This window comes from Bactrocera neohumeralis, chromosome 4, assembly GCF_024586455.1.
Source record: "Bactrocera neohumeralis isolate Rockhampton chromosome 4, APGP_CSIRO_Bneo_wtdbg2-racon-allhic-juicebox.fasta_v2, whole genome shotgun sequence".
NCBI lineage: Eukaryota > Metazoa > Arthropoda > Insecta > Diptera > Tephritidae > Bactrocera > Bactrocera neohumeralis.
In genome coordinates, this window is record NC_065921.1 from 489,807 (window position 1) to 510,869 (window position 21,063).

Genomic DNA, 21,063 nt, shown 5'->3' on the forward strand with positions numbered 1-21,063 from the left:
ATTTATTTAAACCAAAAATTTCCGATTACATATGAAAGTGGGCAATCTTTCTCTGAACTTAATTCGGTAAAAATAATGAATGGATGAGTTAATTTTTCCAGTAATTTAATCCCATATATGTATACGGCCTTTTCATAATACATATAATTTTATTTTATTTTTATATAAATATATTATTGAAGGACTAAATCATCTGCAACTGCCTTCATTCCTAACTTTATATTAAACATATTCATGAGTATGTATGTGTTCATGAATGTAATTCTAAACTAGATTGTTACTATCCTCTAAATGAATATCATTTCTGACTTTTTAGAAAATGAAAAAGCTTAGCGCTAATGTTATCAGAGGGTCAGATTTAAAATTGAAAGAATTTGAAAGTTTCTACTAAATGTATGTCAATGCAAACCGAGTGCACGAGTCGGATAAGCTAGATCGTTTTTGCTTTAAAATAAGTAAACAGATGTATTCCGTTTTAGGTGGGCTCTACACGCACGTCGCATCAGCATCTGATTCCGGTCGAAATATAAAATTACTTTGCACAAAGCCATTTAAGAAACCGCATCTACAAGTATATTATTTCTATTTGATGTGGCTAAGTTTATAAGTATCTGCGTAAAGTAGAATATCGATCTCCATCTTTAGAGTTCGGGGTTTTACTATTTATTAAACTTATGCTTTAAGAATATAACAAGTGAAAAATTTTCAAAATAATTTCAATAATTCTAAAATATAAATATATGTAAATAAAGGTTGAAGTATTACGGTTATCAATTGCTTGATTGAGGTTACATAAGTTATTTGTTTGTGTAATCCTCTACTATTCTGAGTTGTGTCACATTTAATTAAACTCTCGTTAATTTTTAGCTAAACTCTCGGTAATGTTTTCTATAATTCGTAAAATTTTGCCGATACGTACGAGTACAACTGCTGGCATAGTTGGAAAATGCGGTAATAATATCGAAAAAAACGAAATCCGATTTCCATTTCGTCTATTCTCACAATACCGTTGCATGTTCGGAGTTGGTGCTGGTGGTACTCCATTAAGATTTAATTTGAATGAAACCCAGTATTTCGTAATATTAAAACGGTAAGTGCTAAATTGACCAAAAACAAGAAAAACCTTAACTTTAGCTACACAGAAACTATAGTACCCTTCTGAGGCATGAAGTAATACTTTGTCCAGTGTTCCCGTGGGAGAGACATAAGATGGGAGTAGGTTAGGTTTAGCGGATTAAAGTCCCGCAGTCTTCCTCCTACTATAAAAATAAGAAAAAAAAAACATTCACAGGCGCATAATTGTTGTAGCATAATAAGATCTATGACTTGATTTTTAGTGTGGAAGTTATACCCGTACGCTTTAAAAGTTCGAGATAAACAGTTTGTTCAGAGACTGTAGCAATGCCTTGGATGATAATCCAAAAACTTCGTGAAGATACCCTTTCAAATAAAAAAGGACTTGGGTTTAACGGTCAGTTGGCATGACAGTTCGATATCAGCGTATTCCGTTTCATGGTTAGTATAGGACGGGTGCAACTCAGGGTTTTGCTAGTTTGCGTGTATTCAGACGGACAGACGGACAATGCTAAATCGGCTCAGCTTCAAACGTTGAACATTTATAAATTTTCCTAAATAGGGTTCAAAAGGAGCAAAGCGTGTACATATATATTTAAAAATATTTAGCTATTCATCAGTATTCTTCGGCGAATTTTAATTTATCTCCATACCTTGATTCTTGAGTGGCTTTGGCGTGGTTTTTATAGTTCGGCTCATTTTTTCCCCTCCATTCCGATGATTGCAGACTTGTTTGCATGTCACTCACTCACTCATAATTCTTTTTGAAAAAAAAATCAGCTTTATCGGGACGAATCGAGCAAAAACGCTTTTCATACCCTAAATATCTAACAAAATCATTCGATCGGCCTTTGCCTGACGATTTTCAAGCACCATATCCACTTTTTTAATATTTTCATCAGGTGAAGAGACAAGCCGCCAAAATAAATTGAAGAAGTAGAAGGCTGCTTTAATTTTTTAAGAATTTTTGCCAACTTCCAAGAAACAATTAAATCCAACTCGACCAAAGCTGGTTAGAAATTAACAAGGCCAATCAGGAGGAAAATTCTTTCATGTCCCGCTATATTATATATTTCTATCGATTATTGTCGGATTATTGTCTGTATATTATTGTATATATGGGGTATTCCATACCAAATCAACCACTTTTGAACCCGACCCCTTTAGATTTTGCTGAAACTTATCTATCCTTTTCTACACTTTGAAAAACATTTTTGAGAATTTTTTCAAAATTTTTTGTCCAACTTCAAAATAGTTATGAATTTTTCAAAAAAATGGCTTTTTTATTTTCAAATAGCCATAACTCTTGTAGAAATTGACTTTTGGGGATCTTTTTTTTCAATTTTTGTTTTTGAATGAACTTTTCGAAAAAATACACGAAAAAAATTTAACACGATCAATTATATAAAATAATCGGTTTTTTTAAGAAAAGTCGTAATTTTTTTTTTGGAAGTTCGCCATTTTTTTTTTGTTTTTTCCTTAAAAAAAAACTTCAATTAATTTGACAACAATCCTTGCTAATCCCGGAGTGGGTCGATTTTTTTATATATTTTTTGTATATTTTTCATTTTTGAAAATTTGACAATTTTTCTTTAAATAAATTTACACATTTTTGAAAAATTCTTAACTTTTGTGAAGTTGGACAAAAAATTTTGAAAAAATTTTGAAAAAATTCTCAAAAATGGTTTTCAAAGGGTAGAAAAGGATGGATAAGTTTCAGCAAAATCTAAAGGGGTCGGGTTCAAAAGTGGTCGATTTGGTATGGAATACCCCATATTCAATAAACAATATATATTTTAATTCATTTATAATAATTCTTACCTTCAGGGCATCATCATCATTGGGGAATCACATTGTATCAAAGTCAAATCACTTTTCGACACAACATGAGATCCGTGAATATATGACAGTTTATCCAGGTATATCCATAAGAGAAGTATTTGTAAATAAAATGTATAACATTATATGAAATATGGGAGAATATTTACCCGATTTTATTCATTTGCAGCATGCAGAAACATTATTAAGAAAGGAAAAGGTGTTATCTGAATTTCAATAAGACATCTCACAGATTGATTGGAATATACATATATGCTATACAGTCAGCCGGAAGATCTTTATATATTAGGTGTATGGGCCTAGGAGAAATACCTACTTTTACACAAGGGTATATTGTTGTCAGGAAAAAACGTTCTCTGAGCTACCCATAAAAATCTGTATATCTGTATCTGAGGGCTTAAAAAGTTATGGTCTGATTTCGATTATTTGGGTTTAATTTTTTTGGAGCAAATATACTATAAAATGAATGGAGATAGATGGAAAGTAGACATTTGTGGTAGTAGTTTGATTTCGCCCTTTACACTTAACATAAAGATGTCAAGATAATGTTATGCGCAAATTTTGGTTGAAATTGATTTGGAGGTATAGGATGAGGACATGCCATTTTACTATGGTTTTCGCTTAACGGCATTGTGTTGCTGTGGCAGTAAACCGATTTCGTCCATCTTCAATACGAACCTCCACAGATTGGTTGGGAATATATACCCGTATATCTAAATCGATTAATTTTAGATATTACAAACATCTTTTAGGAGAAAAAATCAATTATAAAACCAGTATTTTCTTTTATTTTTAGACATTGTTAATGACCTTATTGAGATATTGGAAAGATACCAATGCAACGATTTGGTGGAAAGCTTCAGAAAGGCAAGGGAAATAAAAAAATCAAGCAATGAATGAATTAGCTCAGTTAATGACAGTTATAATTTACTTTATTTTTCATAGACTCTGGAGTACAATTTACAACTTTCAAACGGGAAGCATGGTATAATCCCCGTATTGACATATAAGAGTATGGTACAAGAACCGGAACTCACATCAGAAAAAATTAAACTAGCACAAATACTTGGCTGGTGCATTGAAATAGTATGTATACTGCAAGATCCAAGCAAAAACTCCTTTTTCAAACTAAATATTCACGAAAGATACATTTTATTTCATTTTAATAATTCCGCGTTTTGGTCACTACATATAGTTGTACTACAAAAATCCGATCGGTATCTAGTTTCGTCTTCTCCGATCCTTTTGAAAAATTCTAAAATTCTGTCTTCAAACAAAGGAAAACAAATTATAATTGCTTTAAAAGATTGCAGTGCTAAGGAAAGGGTTTCTGTCAGTTCGTCCGTCTGCCCTTGCAAACGATAACTCGAATAAGAATTGAAATAACTCGATAAAACTTAGTGGATGAAAACGGGCGAAATCGAATAATGACCAAATTAACGGTTATGTTCGAGACTGGTGAAAGTGCTCCACGCCATTTAAATGACAATAATCAATTTAGAACGTATATTTTGGTAGGAACGTAAAATATCACAACGGCAATGAGAGGAATTTTATTCTTGAGCATATTTTAGCTTAATATCTAAAAAGATGAAATCGCTCTAGGCCTAACTCTCACTCCTAACCTCAAAAATGATCAATTTACTTTATTATCGTATTCCAAGTATTTTCCAACATGGAACCTACTCCATTACTCAAAATGTTTTGTTTATTTTAAAGAAAATCACTGGCAATTTAACTGTAAATACAGTGGGAGCATTAGTATGCCATATAGCCACGTCTTTTCAGTCTCAATCAAATATATAACTGAGGGTTTTGTAATATTATCTCTAAGGTCAAAGACGTTATAACAAATAGAGAGCTTGGTCGTAAAAATTTCGCTTCGTATGTTTTTTATTTGTTCGGAAGGCCCATGTTTTAGCCTTCATTACCGATGATGTAGTGGACAACAGCACCACGCGTCGTGGGAAAGTGTGTTGGTACAAATTGGATGGAGTGGGTTTGAATGTCATACACGATTCTATATTGCTTGAGAATTCCATCTTCGAACTTCTCAGAAAGCATTCTAGCCATTTGGATTGTTATGTTGATTTGTTCGAGTTATTTTTTGAATGCATTTTCAAATGTATTTGCGGTCAGTCAACGGACGTGATTGTTAGTACAAGGCACGTGAACTCGTTCGATATGGACACATTGAATTCAGTTGTGAGGAATAAAGCCGCCAGCAACTTTTTTTATTTACCAGTAGCGGCTGGTTTGCTTTTGGCGGGGTGAGCAGAGAGCCGACAAAACAAATAATTTGACATCACCGTATTTTGTATTTCCAGCGTCAAGGACCCAAAGATATTTGAAGAATGTCAAAAAATTACATTTGAGTTAGGATACTACGCTCAAGTTCAAAATGATTTTCTTGATTCATTTGGAAATCCGGATTTCACTGGTAAAATCGGCACAGATATTGAATCCAACAAGTGTTCTTGGCTGGCGGTGAAGTGCATGGAATTAGCGGATTCAGAACAAAGGGCTATTATGGAGGAGTGCTACGGACAGAAAGGTAAGTTGTGGTAATATTAGTAAGAACATAATACATTGTTCACTACTTGTTTCATAATGTACTTCATGTTTTAATTTATATTACATTTTACACATTTCAGATCCGGAAAAAATTAATCGTGTTCGAAAGCTCTACGAGGAGGTTGGACTGCCCACCTTGTGTGCCCAGTTCGAAGTAAAAATATGCAATAGAATCAAAATGCAAATTGATCAAACGCCGGTTCAGATGTTACGTGAAATGTTTTTAGAATGTCTTAATTATGTCTCCAATAGAGGAATTAAGTAATTTAAATCAAATTTAATACTCCAAAACTATTCATTAAAAATCGCTATTAGACTATAGACATATACACACAAATTATTTTAAATGAATGTGTCAATTACCAATTACCAAAAAATGGAAATATTCGTAAAAAAATGCATCAATTTATTAGAAATTGTCGATTATATTTCACTTAAAAAAACTGTATTAAACTTAAAGGGTAAAATCGTACTTTTGAAATTTTTTACGGAAATTTTTTACCATTTCAATTTCCTCATCTTTGTTTAATTTGCAATCTTTCCAATCTACTTTTTCGTCACAATTGAGTAAGTTTTCCGAGCAAAAGACGTCACTGAAATTAGTATAGAATAAATTAGTACATTACGCGATAATAAACCTTAAAACAGGAAAATACCGTGCAAAATGAAGTGGAAAATGTTTCATTTGACGAGTAATCAACGTGCTTTTATCCGGCAATTCCGCTACAAAATAGGGTCCTTGTTGCGGAAGCATTTGCGATGATGTAAGGGCCGGTAGAGTTTCGAGTTGTAAATTGAATTCCTCAGCTTTATCCTAAAACAAAAAAATATAATTTTCTTTTAATATCTTTCACAGTTAATTTAAGTATATTTACTTCGAACGCATGTTTGATCTTCCACGCATAACCTTCATCAATACCTAACGCATTGATTTGCAAATGCGACGACTTGTAGTGACGTTCAGTAAAACAAACAACTTGCCCATACGATTGAAAGAAGTCACGTAGCGTATTTTTGAATTTTGACAATTCCTTCCAATCGTCATCAGATAGGAGCGATGCTGAAGAAATGTGAGTTATGGACATAATAAGAACGTGGAATTCGTTGATTGGTCCTTTAGCTAAAGCTAAATAAAAATTATCTCCAATCGAAATAACTAAATGTTTTTCTACATCGGATGATGATAAACAGAACCAACATTTTTCTAAAAAAAATTATATTTTATATTAATTGCACCAGATGAAAACGACTATGTTTGGCTTAATTTACCTTGATCTATATTCATAATTCGTGCGCGTTTCTCAGGACGTTGGCTACTACCACCAGACCGCTTTCGAATATCATCTCCACCCTTATTCATGTCATAGAAATATTGTTTACATTCTGATTGCTGTAATTGAATATATATGTATTATAACTAATTGAGCTCATTTTCAAATATATTTATAGTTTACGTAAGTGTCATTACCCTGTCATCTCCTGTGAAAACGGGGAAATTCATACCAACGAACGGGCATTTAGTTTCATTCGTCGTTTTTTGTATCAACTCCAAAACACGCATTTTCTCCACTGGCGTTAAGCTTAGAGCATAAATATATTTTTCCTTAGCAACATTGCCCACCTCCGCCAAAGAGATAAAACGAGTGCAAAGTTCTAATTGAGTTAGCTGGTCAGATGGTATTCTAAAATAGAGAATATTAAAAATGTGTGCACTTAGATCAAAGTTAGGATAATACCTAAAAGGAGATGGCTCGTAATACTTGTTGTTGAGGCCACAAAAATGGTAGCGGGGTTTGATTTCTTTACATAAAAATGAGATCATCTTTGAAGCATTTTTCTGCAAAGTTAATTGTCAAAAGAAGAGTAGCATGCTAACTGATTAAACTCATGCTAACATTATATTCGTCTGATTGTATTAAGTTAAAAGCAGAAAAATTGATTTGATACATTTTACAAAATTACAAACTATAATTAAAAGTTTATTTACATATGTATGAATGTTTCAACTTTACTTACATGATCTTCGTGTATCCCATATGGCCATTGAGAGGTGAGCAGAATGTCGACACCTTTATAATCGGAGGCAGACGATTTACTTACAACACATGAATTACAAATAGATAATATGTCATCTTTGTCAAAGAAAATATGTTTTTCATTTTCAATAGGATTGTAGCCATCAACCTTCTCCAGCCCACTTAAGTAAGCTACTTTAACACCCGAGGTGAGAGTATATAATCCTCGTTTACCTGTATAAGCACACAATTAAGCTTTTCCTTACAATAACGTGCTTCGATAACATTTGGAAATATTCTATAATTTTACAACCAAAACAAGGATATTTCCTTACCCAAGTAAGTCAAATTAACACATATTTCACAATTTTCTATGTCATTGTAAAAATTTACTGTTTCTTTTGAGCAGGGCCCAAGAATATACGTAGGTACGTGCACTGTAAATAAACTATGTTGTAATTTTAAATCTTATTGATTTATTAAATGTTACCCAATTTATTTCCATTTTTGTAAGCAATCAGTTCATCATTTTGCTCTACTGTACCAAAAAACTCCCCAACACAAAATATGATTTCGAAAGGGCCGGCTTTTTTGTTTATACTTTCCACGCGTTGGAAAAGCTGTCGAAATCGGCCACGTACATCGCCAACTATAAGTCTATTAGAAACTTGTTTAATTTACTCTCTGAGAATTAAAAATTTACTTACATTCTAATTTTTGAATCCATTTTATTACAAACACAAAAATAAAAGCCATTTGTTTCGTTTTGACAGCTAAACAGCTGATAATTCAATAGGGGTGCCAACTCCAATACAAGACGATAACTTGCATGCCTTAAGCCCTCCGCACAAGAAACTTAGTTATGGATATGACTCTTGTATCGATTTAAGAATAGATGATTCATATCATCATACATCTTAATGCATAATTACACACAAAAAAGTGCAATATTAGGTGACTAATACAAATCATATATATTTGTTCTGCAATATTTCACAATAGTCAAAGTTAATATTCAAAAAATTCAATAATTGTTTGCTGAATTTAGTGTTGGAATTACACTTTGCAAATCAACTATCGATTAAATCAATCAAATTTCTACGAATTTTTAAGATCAAATTGACGAAACTAATCGAAACTTTGCGTTAGTTTTCATGCTAAATGTTTCAATGGATTGGAGTTTCGGGAGTCGTGATTTGTTGGGTTTTTGCCATTTTGAGAAAAGGAAACTGTGATGTGCCGCGTCACAAAAATCTTATCGAACAATATCCCACGCAGTCATAGATATAACATTTTCTTAAATCTGTAAAAACATAAAATAATCGAAATAGCAACTAAATAAAAATTAAAATCTACAATGATCGCTTAGACTTACAAGCTGTACTAATATTTTGAAAAATTTAATTTTACATCTTTTGCACCAACATCAAGAATTCTTCTTTCAAAAAATTCGTATCAGCTACCAATGAGGTGGTTGCGCCAGGAATCGTAAACAGCAACACAATGTTTGGAATGAGTCTATAAATGACAAAAGTCTATAAATTTTAAAAAGTTTAATATAAATATTTTTAATTACCGCAAGTCATATAAAGTCTTTTCCATATCTTCATCAGTGAATTTAACACCATTTGTAGTAACTAAATTAAAATCCAAATTTTCGTCGATAAGACACGATTGCACAAATTCATATATATCTCTAATTTTATCATAGACATTAAAGGTGCCCTACAAAAATAAAAGAAATTAGTACAATTGTTTATTTATATGTGCTGTCGCTCGGTCACCTGAATATAAATACCATTTGGGAATTTAACTCTCATCAATGCGAAACGATATAAACGCAAATTACGTTGTTCCTCACGTTCTCGCATTGCCTTTGTTCGTAATACTTGCGAGTTTTCAATAGCTTCACTGCGTAACTGTTGTTCACGTTTGATTTCAGCTGGAGAGATTCGATAGAAATCATCAGGCAACTCTGCACTTCGAGCCTGAGAAGGCATTAGAACTATAATGTTTCTGTCTAAATCCAGTTGTATAGTTTCAGCATTCTTCAAAGCATCAAGCAAGATTGGCAAATCATAATCATTTTCAACGTTTTCTTTAGACCAAACGAGAAATGGTTCACCATCGATATCAATCTCACGGAAACCAGCTGCAAGCAGAAAATCCAAAGCTCCCTCTACATAACGAACTTTCTCGCTAAAAATTCTGAAATTAATTTGGAAATGAAAATGTGGAATGAATAAATTCATTACAAGTAACAACCAAAACATACTTATTGGACATTCTAATTTTATAGTATTTCTCTTCCTCGGGATGGTTATATATGTTCTCAAGATATTTTGAAAGTGTTTGTATGCAATCATCAGCCTAGATATTACGGGTTAGACAAATTCAATCCAAAAGTTTATATGTTCAAACCTTTTCACGTGTGTTACAGTTGCATATTATCAAACACGCAGTCAATGCTCGCTCTGATTCCAATTGTTGATATAGAAACTCTTTTATTTTAATTTTCCACTCTTTCCTGGATAAAATTTCGTCACTAATTAACGGGCATCGAAAAAATACTCCCTCGCAGGCCATATTCCTTTTTGTCGTGGTGCTTGACGGCCCCGAAGAAACGCTCAGCTCTTCTGTCCGCAGTTTTTGTTCGGCTTCCAACTCCCGTTTCGCTTGAGCTTTGATAGCTGCCAGAGAGGTATTGAAATCTTTCGTCTCTCTCTTCTCTATACGAGCTAGTGCTGCTGTTGCTGCTTGACGTGCCTCCGAACTCATTTCTTGTCGTTTGGGTGGCACATAGACATTCCCGGATTTAGAGTTTGAACTGTTCGGAGTCGATGGTGCAGCGTTTAAGGTTCGGCCTTGTCCCATTCCGCCACCTAGTTTTAACTGCAATAGAACAGAAATTAGTGGGCAGCTTCCATAAGATTGATAAGATACAATTTATTTGTGAATTGTATACTAAAATCGATTAATATATTTATAAACCTTAAATGCTGCTTCCTCCTTTTTCCTAGAGAAGAACTTTTTGATTTTCGACATTTTCGTTACTTTCAACCAAGTAGATCCTTTATATTCTAGGTGAATGCTCTTTAGGCAATTTTAATTTGGCGACGGATAACTTGAGCTCCTCAATTTCCTTGAGAGTGCCTAGGACAATTATAAATAGTGTGCTTTATTTTAACTACTCAATTATAAACAGTTATATATTTTTTTACTTACTAGGCCGAACAAATTTTTCAGTTATTACTTTTCCGTAAACACGCCACGAATACGCGATGAGTCCCGCAGTACCTAGTAACAAAACCAGCAGCACTTTTAGCAGAGTTAGCTGCAGCGCTGAAAACTCAATAGGACTACGCCAATTGCTAGTTGTTTCAGAGAATTCTTGCTGTATTGAAACTACTGTCTGCACCGCCACGCCCACAAATAGTTCTAACTTTAATGCAAGGGCTTGCAGCGATTGATTTAGCGACTGCTGAAAAGCATCGACATTCATTTGGTGTGATCGCTTTCCAAATATTCTCTGTGAACTTGATAGATACAACAACCACAGTACTAATAATGGATATGGAATTAATTGAAATTAACTTTTGAAGTTCACAAAGACTTATTCTTAAAGCAATATTATCTTTGCTGAAAAATTCTGAAAAATACTAATTCAATGAATTGTCATAATTTTTTCGCAGCTGTTTTCTGATTTAGGACAGTGCTGCCGTAGTATAAATTTTTATCACACTTGTCAATAATTTACTTTGTCGTCCGAAACTGCAATAAGGCCGCTGTGAAAAGAAGAAAGAAAAAAAACGAAAAACAAAAGAATAATGTAAGCAATCTTGTCAAAATTCAAATGTCCGAACATTCTAAAAACACGGAATTGTCTCCTTTTTTGGAATACATCAAACATTCATCATTGGCTTAGTTTGCAATTGTGTTATGATTACAGTTTTCAAGACAAACATTTGAATAGATTTGAACACTGTCTCCACAGGCAATAATTGTTATCCTGACAATCTCCTCGAAGCAACAGTGCAGATGACGACTGCATATTGTCCGTGGTAGGCAATTTACCGTAATGTTTTTTCTTAATATGTAGTAATATGCAAATAAATGAGAAAATGAAACTTTGGAAAAAATGTAAACGGTAACTTTATGATTCTCCTCGAATTAATTTCAACTCTGATTATGCATTAGATTCAAGATTTAAGACCGAGGCGAAGTAGAGTGATTATTTAACCAGCCATCCGCTCCTCATGTATAAATTGAATTCGGAATTTTCCTGTTGCTTACAGAGAAACATTGGTCAAAAACTGTTGTCGAATTCAGTTAACATAATTTATCTCATCAGTTTACAAATGTAAAGCCGTGTGCAAATGAAAATATATTTGAGCTTCCTTTTTCGAGCCACCATAACCCCCAAAAAAACTTCGAATTAGAGAGACTTATAGACTATATAGAGTTATAGAAATTAAAACAATTTTTTTTTTTCCTAATTTTTACTTCAATTTTTAGAAAGCATCCATTAAATACACTTTTATGTACATACAGAGACAACTAAATAGATAACTTTCCACTTCGCCTTAGCACAATTAACATTCCGCTGAAACCTGGCGTGTCTGCCACACATTCTTATCTCCGTTGAAGGGGTGACAGCAACACTGGAGTCAAAATACAAGACCTAGATTTTTGCAAAGCACACTCAGCCGCAATAACGCAACACTACGACTGGTGACTGTGATGCAGCAACAGTTGGAGTTGTGTACACTGCACTTTACTGAACCTGAAAAACTTGTTAAGTGTCTTGCCGTATTATCGCTTCGTATTCATTCTTCAGTTGGAGCTGTCTCTATGGGAGCTTTGCTCAGTCGAAGTCCAGCTTGTGAGATTTAGAAGCGATATACTATACATTGCAAATCGCATAAAGTGGTATTTTCCTCTAATGATCGAAATACTATATCGATGATCGCAAAACTTTTATCTATTTTTATACTCTTGTTAGTATAATATACATATATATACATATGTATGTACATACATACACTATGTACATATGTAGAATAATGTAAAAATTATACGAGAACTAATATTAGTTATTTGACGAATTAAACGAAGATACTCTGCTGTTGCACGAATGTAGAAAATAATCCAATTCTGCACTTTTCGCATGGTGGTACATTTTATATTTCCTTTCTCGAATATTACTTTTACCCTCCGCGTTTACCTTGTGCCTAAATTCATACATACATACTATGTATGTACATATGCATGAATGCAGCTAAGCTATGCGAATAGCTAGCGAAATAACTTGTTTTGTCTGTTTTTTCTGTTGAAGTTTCTCCTTTTGCTCTTATTTGTCTCTCTCAGCTTATTTAAAGTTGTTTTTTCCCAAATTTATTTAATACAACGAAAGTCAAGGCTGCCCGCTCAAGGTATTTAAAATAGCTGTTGACTTTGAAGTCAATGCGGCAACACACACTCATATATGTACACGCATTCGCATATTCATTTATATGCGCCGATATCATGTAATGCAGTGAAGAGCAAATCTGTTATATAAATACAAGAAGTACATTTGATAAAAAAACTTTTAGTCCAGTCATTATAGTAAATTCACCTCGGAATTCGATATACCCATTTATAAGTCTGTAAATACTTGTACTCGTATATTGACACCCTAAAGTTGTCTCAAAACCTATATATGGTAGGGCATACCAACTTTAGTGTTGAGTTGTTTAGTCGAAGAGACCGAAACCCATGTTGTCGTCTTCCTCGGACTCCGACTCCTCCTTTTTGGCTTCTTCATACCTACCATATGTAGGTTTTGAGACAACTTTAGGGTGTCAATATACAAGTATTTACAGACATATGTATGTATATGTATGTAAATGGGTATATCGAATTACGAGATTCTTACCTAATTTAAGCTTAAATGACTGGACTATTTTCTGGTAACAAGCGAAGCAGATGTTTTCGTAAGTGCCCCATTTTAGGATTAAGCTAACTAACCGGAATCGCAAAACGGCAACATTCGAATTTGTAAAGATACTAGGTATGTATATCTACTTTATAAGGAAATAAGGGTAATTGCTGACCGCTAATTGATATGTATGCGAACGTTTCACAACTAAAGAACCGGTGGAATCATTGGTCTATATTTCTTCAAAACTTATGTCGGTGAGAACTTAACCGTCAATGGCGACCATTATCGCGCCATAATAAACGACTATTTGATGCCTGGAATTGAATCTCGTGATCTCGGCGACCCGATTGGCTACCAAGATCGTGTGACGTCATACCGTTAGACTTTTTCTTGTGGGGCTATGTAAAGTCTAAAGCCTATACCGACAACCACGCTTCGATTCAAGCTTTGGAGCAAAACATTATGCTTGTTATTCGCCAGTTACCGAGCATTTCAACTGGTTACCGAAAAGTAGACCGAGACGTAGGCGCGGCCAACATTTGAAAGAGATAATTTTCAAAAAATAAATGCCAAAGCATGTTCTTTGGAATGATAATAAACATTTTCCATTAAGTTTGAAGTTTCTGTGCTTTTTCTTTAAAAAAGTAGGGAACCTCAAAATGGATCACCCTTTATATGTAATTATATAATACATATATAACGTATATAAACAAAGGTTATGGTTCTGAAAATGTTTCCATTCGCTGATTTCGAAACAAATATCTTGTGCAAATGAGTTCAACTACCATCATGTGAAGTCGTAGAATGTCTTCTTTCATGTTTATTGTACTTTTTGTATACTTAAGGCAACAAATTTTCCCATCGGAACGGCAAAACGCCGTGGGAGCCTATGATTACTTTCTGCTGTGGGAACGCTTGTATAAGTTGTTTTTAAAATAATAAATGAAAGTACTCTCAATTAAACACTTTACATACAGATTAATATGTGTTTCGCATACATATGTATTTGGGATATCTGTCTAGAAATATATGAGGCTTTGTGTGATTATTATAATCACTATTATCAGTATATAGGTACAAACATACATATGTATCTATCGAATAGTACCGATTTACATTCGAGAAACTGTTAAAAGTAAATCACTAAAACGTCCTAGGTTAGCCCTTATCAATGTTCTAGTATTTGTTTTCCTATTTCCTTTCCGCATATCATGGATGTCAGTCTGACAGCACGACCCATGCATATTCTCAAGCATAATTAATGCCCCGGAATGGTGTCATTTTCAAAGCTATTAGAGCGCATATGTAAACAGTTCAACGCTATAAAAACAGTTAAGCAAATCACCTCCGTTCATTTACTTTCTCTGTTGACAATAAAGCTATAAGATTAATAAATGTATGTGCGATTGTTGTAGAGGTTAAATTAAAGAGACCTGCAACAATCGTTGAGTTGATATTAACAAGCAAAGACAACAAATTTATACAAATACTGCAGTACTGATACATTATTATGTTACTTAATCGTGTTGATCTCTAGTACATAATCTAAAGTATGAATATATGAAATGTCCAATATTTTGTTCATTATATTATTCGAGAGCGATTGTATCAAAGTAATCAACACATTTTCTTGGTGGTGCTGGTAAGCTTTCCCAACACTCATGACTTTGAGGCTACAATTAAAATTAATGGTTGGAACTGGTCGAAACTAAAGTAAATATTTTGAATATTGACATTGATTGATATTATGTAATATTACATTTTAGAATTGGTTCTTAATTAACAGTTATTGTTTAATAGGAGTGCAATGTTTGTACGCCTGCATACAAAAGTGTAATACGAGGAACATGTATACATAGATATACCGAAGTGAACTGAAAATAATGGTTATCTTGAAGTAAATGTTTGTAAAACAGAGCACTTGAAAAGGAAATAAATCAATAGGGCTTGTGACTTAAGAAAATCCACTTAAATACATAAGTTGCATAAATGATTTTTAGTTGAGTCACTTCCTTTTCTCGAAAACATCAAGCCAATAGAAGTGGGCAGTTGTAAAATAACACCTAGTGGCGGACGGGCCGAGCCTACATTTGACTTTAGAACACAACAGGAAAGTTCAATTTTTCAATATAGTACAATGAGCATACCGTTTTAATTAAACAATTGAGAAAACGAGTTCCAACACTTCGGAAGTCCAAAATAAGTAGATGTACATACATACATATCTCGTTGTGAACTTGCGGAGTATTCAATGGAATCAACCTAACGGAAGCACTTTAATACCTTAAATGCGGAAAAGGTAAATGGGTAAAATGTCAAAAGACGCCACTTTCCTGTTTCCTCTCCCCCACACATACATACTTGTACACTACTACACATCAACCATCAACGCACATCGCACAATAGGAGGCATTGTTGGCGCATTGCTGCGAAGCGTTGAGCGCGGATGGGTGTGCTTTATGTTCTGCGCGTCGATCTCTAGACTGTAAATGGCAAATGGATAAACGAGTAAACGGATGCTTAACCGACGTTAGCGTTTAATTTAATCACTCTTTGGTGTTGTTGTGGTTAGAAGTCACCGCCTAACCTGGCTACAAAGTGAGCTGCGTTTGTAAATATTATTTAATATCTCATATGTGACCGAGAATGTCGGTGTCGTGAATCGTGTTTTCGCTGTTGAGCGAGCGGTGTGAGTACACAGCATAAGTACTTATATTTATATACCTGTAGTTATGCATATGGGTATACACTACACAACAATGTTATTCACACCTCTGCATAGAAAGTGCAGTTTCAAAAATAACTTTATAATAACATTTAGAAAATTTAATTGTATTGCATTTTAATTATTTCATCAAAACGTTTGACACACAAAGACCTTTATTTCTAAGATTTTATTGTAAGAAAATTATTCACATCCTTTCGCTTTAATTACAGCCTCGCAGCATCTAGTTGTTCTACAGCATATAGAAACAAAGTAGCAATTTACGTATGTAGTTTTTAACAATAAAAAGGGCTTTGAAAACTACAAGTTATCGAACTTGGTTAACTTAAAAATTCACCTTATATCTTTCTCCTTGCTTCCTTCAGGGCTTTATAGTGCCGTCAGAGGATATACATAAAATTATTTCAGTTTCATCAGACAAAATTATTTTTTTCCAATCGCTCAAAATCCACGTGGCTTTTTCTCGTGCCCATTTAGGCCTAAGTTTTTGATTTTTTTCGAAATAAAAGACATACTAAGGCGTTTTTTAAATACAGCCTATCTTATACGACGCCTGACAGACTGGCTTGAAATATCAATGCTGAATTTACTTTAGCTGAAATTATTGGAGTAGATATTCGACGACTTTTCATGACTTCCTTTATAATAAATTAAACCACTCTTTCGGAAATCTTCGTTTTCCCCCTCTTCTTTTTCTGTTTTCAATTGCTTTTGCTTTTTTAAACTTTTGCACAATACTCCGGTTAATATATAAATTTTTAAAAATTATTTTGTAACCGAAATCCTTTTTGTGCATTTCCACAACCTTTTCTCTGACTTCAGTACACAGCTCTTTAAGTTTCCCATTCTAACTGTACTGAAAGTTTCAGTTTGAGTTCTTTGAATTGAGTCATTTGTTTGAAAAAAAATTTCAAAAAAATACTGTTAAATAGATACCGCTATTTCGAACTTAGTTGCAGGGGTGTGAATATTAGATAGTAATTAATTTTGATGTCGTTTAAAAAAACATGCTTTTTTGCATTGTCTTAATATAATAATAAGATTTTTTCTTATTGCTGATTCATGAATTCTTTCCGAGATTTAGAGTGGGGGTGTGAATAATACTGTTGCATACTGTTTATATGTAAGTGTAAGTGATTTACTCTTCATACTCATCAATTTCAACTCATCCGACCGCTAAGCTGGTATATGTGGTATACATATTCATTGTTTTTCAATTTTCATTGTTGTTGTCTTTTGCCTCCTCTATAGATCCGATGTTTTTTATTCTTATTGGGCAATGTTTTGAGCAAATACTTCCGCCAACAATTGTCGGCTTGTTGATCGCGGTTGCCGGTCGGCTGCGGTGGCGTGAATTCAGGGGAATCGGGGAAAAATTAGAGACGTTATCTCCGGATATTCGCTGTCTTGTTATTCAAAACGTCGGGAGTATTCCATGCTTGCATAAAAAATGTACTCCGCATGGATTAGAGAGTAATCTAAAATTAACCGGCATGCGGATCAGTTATCAAATTAGTTCATTCAGGTACTTACGCTACTATCTACTGTCAAATAATTTCGGATGAAGCATTTGTGCAAGATTGCTTTAGGAACTGCTGGTTGTTTTATTATATAAATAGATTAAATTTTAAAAAAATACTGAAATTCTTGCTTTTTCATACCCACTTTGAATGGAACAAAGTTTCAGCTTTCGAGTCAAGAGTTGGTCCACTACTTGTTTACAGTATAATTGGGCAATCTTAAATTGGGGTCATTGTTGTTAATAAATAAAAACTGGTGCATTTGACATTCCAAATTATTATTACTGTTACCTCCTAAATTTGAACATGGGCGTTCCTACTTCATGTGCATTTGAATTTTATATCTGGGTCGATTGTGAGTTTGTAGAGCAGTCAAGTTGGCCCACCTTTCTATCAATATATAAAATAGCAAGTCGACTGCAATTATAATTGTGATTCTAATCATTGTGACTATGATATTGTTTGAACAATGTTATCATTTCATTCGTTTCTATTGAGTACTTATTAGTGTGTGTGTATGGATTTCCTGTGTTAGCGGTAGTGAATAATGAATGCCCCACATTCAACAGCTTTAAGTATATATATACCCTGGAGTAAAAAAGACTAGTTCTAAAGTACCCTACAACTATGATAATAACAAACTCAAAGTATGAATGCTCAATGATGAACAACAATGGCCACACGCTCCTCCAACTTAATTGTATAACTGTGTAAACTGTGTACGTAGTAAGTATAAAACAAGATCAATTCAACCGAATTGCTACATAATGTTCTCATGGCACACACATAACACAATTTTCTTCTTATTTAAATCCTTCGACAGGGATTTATAGATTTTTTAGTATACGAAGTATTTACCTTGTCCTAGGCTTCGAATCTCGAGCACGAAGTATCGTATTCATATATTTGTCGCCTCGACTTTAAAAGTATAATTATATTATTCCTATCGAAATTTAAGCAAAGTATTTAAAAGGAGGATGGAGTCATGTGTAGAAGTTCACGCAAGTGAGGAAAGTTCTCTGATCGCCATTCACTTGGGAGTGGCCAGAAACGATTCTTTTACACATGGCTCAAGCAGCTCACTACTTCCGGTCTTTGACCAAGTATCCTCTGGGTAGCCTAAGAACATCCGTTCGAAGGCGAGCTAAATAAAGTGAGAAGGCGAAACATTCCCTACAAGGGTTGTGCGCTGGGTTTGGGACCCGCCACGTAAAAAACACCCCCAGTGAAGAGCTACAACCAGCCTCGGATGAGAGACCCCCCTTTTGATGACGACCATGGCAAACGAAATAAGGACTACGAATTGAGGGCATGCACCTGGAATGTCCGGTCCCTTAATTGGGAAGGTGCCGCTGCCCAGCTGGTTGATGTCCTCGTAAAGACAAAGGCTGACATCACCGCCGTCCAAGAAATGCGATGGACGGGACAAGGACAGAGACGAGTAGGTCCTTGTGACATTTACTACAGTGGCCATATAAAGGAGCGCAAGTTTGGTGTAGGATTCGTGGTGGGAGAGAGACTCCGTCGCCGAGTACTATCATTCACTGCGGTGAATGAACGTCTAGCCACAATCCGCATCAAAGCGAGGTTCTTCAACATATCGCTGATTTGCGCCCACGCCCCGACGGAAGAGAAGGACGATGTGACCAAAGATGCCTTCTATGAGCGCTTGGAGCGCGCTTTTGAGAGCTGCCCCCGCCACGATGTCAAAATCGTGCTTGGCGACTTTAACGCCAGGGTGGGCAAAGAAGGTATATTTGGCACTACGGTCGGTAAATTCAGCCTCCACGACGAAACATCCCCAAATGGGTTGAGGCTGATTGACTTCGCCGGGGCCCGAAATATGGTTATCTGTAGTACTAGATTCCAGCATAAGAAGATTCATCAAGCTACCTGGCTGTCTCCGGATCGAAAAACTACCAACCAGATCGATCATGTTGTGATAGACGGAAGACACGTCTCCAGTGTTTTAGATGTGCGTGCGCTCCGAGGTCCTAACATCGACTCGGACCACTATCTTGTTGCAGCTAAGATTCGCACCCGCCTCTGTGCAGCAAAAAACGCGCGCCACCAAACACAAGGAAGGTTCGACGTCGAGAAGCTGCAATCACAACAGACAGCCGAACGATTTTCTACTCGGCTTGCACTCCTGCTCTCTGAGAGCACTCGTCAACAACTCGGTATAAGGGAACTGTGGGACGGCATTTCAAACTCCTTACGTACAGCTGCAACCGAAACCATTGGTTTTCGGAAAGTGCAAAAGAACAGCTGGTACGACGAGGAGTGCCGTGTCGCAGCGGAGAGAAAACAGGCTGCCTACCTCGCAACGTTACGATCGACCACTACACGTGCGGGATGGGATAGATACCGAGAGTTGAAGAGGGAAGCGAGACGCATTTGTAGACAGAAGAAGAAAGAGGCTGAAATGCGTGAGTACGAAGAGCTTGATAAGCTGGCCGACAGGGGTAATGCTCGAAAATTCTACGAAAGAATGCGGCGGCTTACGGAAGGTTTCAAGACCGGAGCGTATTCCTGTAGAACCCCCAAAGGTGATCTAGTCACTGATGCCCAGAGCATACTTAAATTATGGAGGGAACACTTCTCCAGCCTGCTGAATGGCAGTGAACGCACAACACCAGGAGAAGGAGAACCCGATTCCCCAATCGATGACGATGGAGCAGACGTTCCATTACCCGACCATGAAGAAGTTCGAATAGCAATTGCCCGCCTGAAGAACAACAAAGCGGCAGGGGCCGACGGATTGCCGGCCGAGCTATTCAAACACGGCGGCGAAGAACTGATAAGGTGCATGCATCAGCTTCTTTGTAAAATATGGTCGGACGAAAGCATGCCCAACGATTGGAATTTAAGTGTGCTATGCCCAATCCATAAAAAAGGAGACCCCACAATCTGCGCCAACTACCGTGGGATTAGCCTCCTCAACATCGCATATAAGGTTCTATCGAGCGTATTGTGTGAAAGATTAAAGCCCACCGTCAACAAACTGATTGGACCTTATCAGTGTGGCTTCAGACCTGGCAAATCAACAACCGACCAGATATTCACCATGCGCCAAATCTTGGAAAAGACCCGTGAAAGGAGAATCGACACACACCACCTCTTCGTCGATTTCAAAGCTGCTTTCGACAGCACGAAAAGGAGCTGCCTTTATGCCGCGATGTCTGAATTTGGTATCCCCGCAAAACTAATACGGCTGTGTAAACTGACGTTGAGTAACACCAAAAGCTCCGTCAGGATCGGGAAGGACCTCTCCGAGCCGTTCGATACCAAACGAGGTTTCAGACAAGGCGATTCCCTATCGTGCGACTTTTTCAACCTGCTTTTGGAGAAAATAGTTCGAGCCGCAGAACTAAATAGAGAAGGTACCATCTT

At 35.6% G+C, this 21,063-nt stretch overlaps 4 protein-coding genes across 8 annotated transcripts; 1 reads left to right on the forward strand and 3 right to left on the reverse strand.

Annotated features, from left to right (window-relative positions):
* Positions 1–14: 14 nt before the first annotated feature.
* Positions 15–5,808, forward strand: LOC126756094 (farnesyl pyrophosphate synthase-like). Of its 5 annotated transcripts, none has more exons than XM_050468926.1 (8): positions 15–752; positions 868–1,090; positions 2,902–2,993; positions 3,710–3,780; positions 3,859–3,999; positions 4,822–5,183; positions 5,241–5,467; positions 5,568–5,808. In XM_050468926.1, the coding sequence occupies exons 2-8, from the start codon at positions 882–884 to the stop codon at positions 5,750–5,752; spliced, it is 1,287 nt and encodes a 428-aa protein (XP_050324883.1). In that variant the 5' UTR covers positions 15–752; positions 868–881; the 3' UTR covers positions 5,753–5,808. The 5 variants fall into 5 exon arrangements, with proteins under 5 accessions (XP_050324883.1, XP_050324881.1, XP_050324884.1 ...); XM_050468924.1 differs by having other exon boundaries at positions 15–742; XM_050468927.1 differs by having other exon boundaries at positions 15–620.
* An 84-nt stretch (positions 5,809–5,892) lies between these two features.
* LOC126756090 (CWF19-like protein 1 homolog) lies at positions 5,893–8,362 on the reverse strand. The gene is made up of 10 exons (XM_050468919.1): positions 8,210–8,362; positions 7,993–8,159; positions 7,838–7,939; positions 7,504–7,736; positions 7,224–7,324; positions 6,956–7,169; positions 6,757–6,877; positions 6,363–6,691; positions 6,144–6,301; positions 5,893–6,080 (listed from the first exon to the last, which is right to left on the reverse strand). The coding sequence occupies exons 1-10, from the start codon at positions 8,227–8,229 to the stop codon at positions 5,942–5,944; spliced, it is 1,584 nt and encodes a 527-aa protein (XP_050324876.1). The 5' UTR covers positions 8,230–8,362; the 3' UTR covers positions 5,893–5,941.
* A 90-nt stretch (positions 8,363–8,452) lies between these two features.
* On the reverse strand, positions 8,453–10,587 carry LOC126756093 (UBX domain-containing protein 6). The gene is made up of 7 exons (XM_050468923.1): positions 10,494–10,587; positions 9,924–10,394; positions 9,778–9,872; positions 9,287–9,710; positions 9,079–9,227; positions 8,878–9,020; positions 8,453–8,805 (listed from the first exon to the last, which is right to left on the reverse strand). Exons 1-6 carry the CDS (start codon positions 10,545–10,547, stop codon positions 8,909–8,911), a joined length of 1,305 nt encoding a protein of 434 aa, XP_050324880.1. The 5' UTR covers positions 10,548–10,587; the 3' UTR covers positions 8,453–8,805; positions 8,878–8,908.
* LOC126756100 (uncharacterized) lies at positions 10,556–11,197 on the reverse strand. Its single transcript, XM_050468935.1, has 2 exons — positions 10,728–11,197; positions 10,556–10,655 (listed from the first exon to the last, which is right to left on the reverse strand). Exons 1-2 carry the CDS (start codon positions 11,002–11,004, stop codon positions 10,576–10,578), a joined length of 357 nt encoding a protein of 118 aa, XP_050324892.1. The 5' UTR covers positions 11,005–11,197; the 3' UTR covers positions 10,556–10,575.
* Between the last annotated feature and the right edge of the window lie 9,866 nt (positions 11,198–21,063).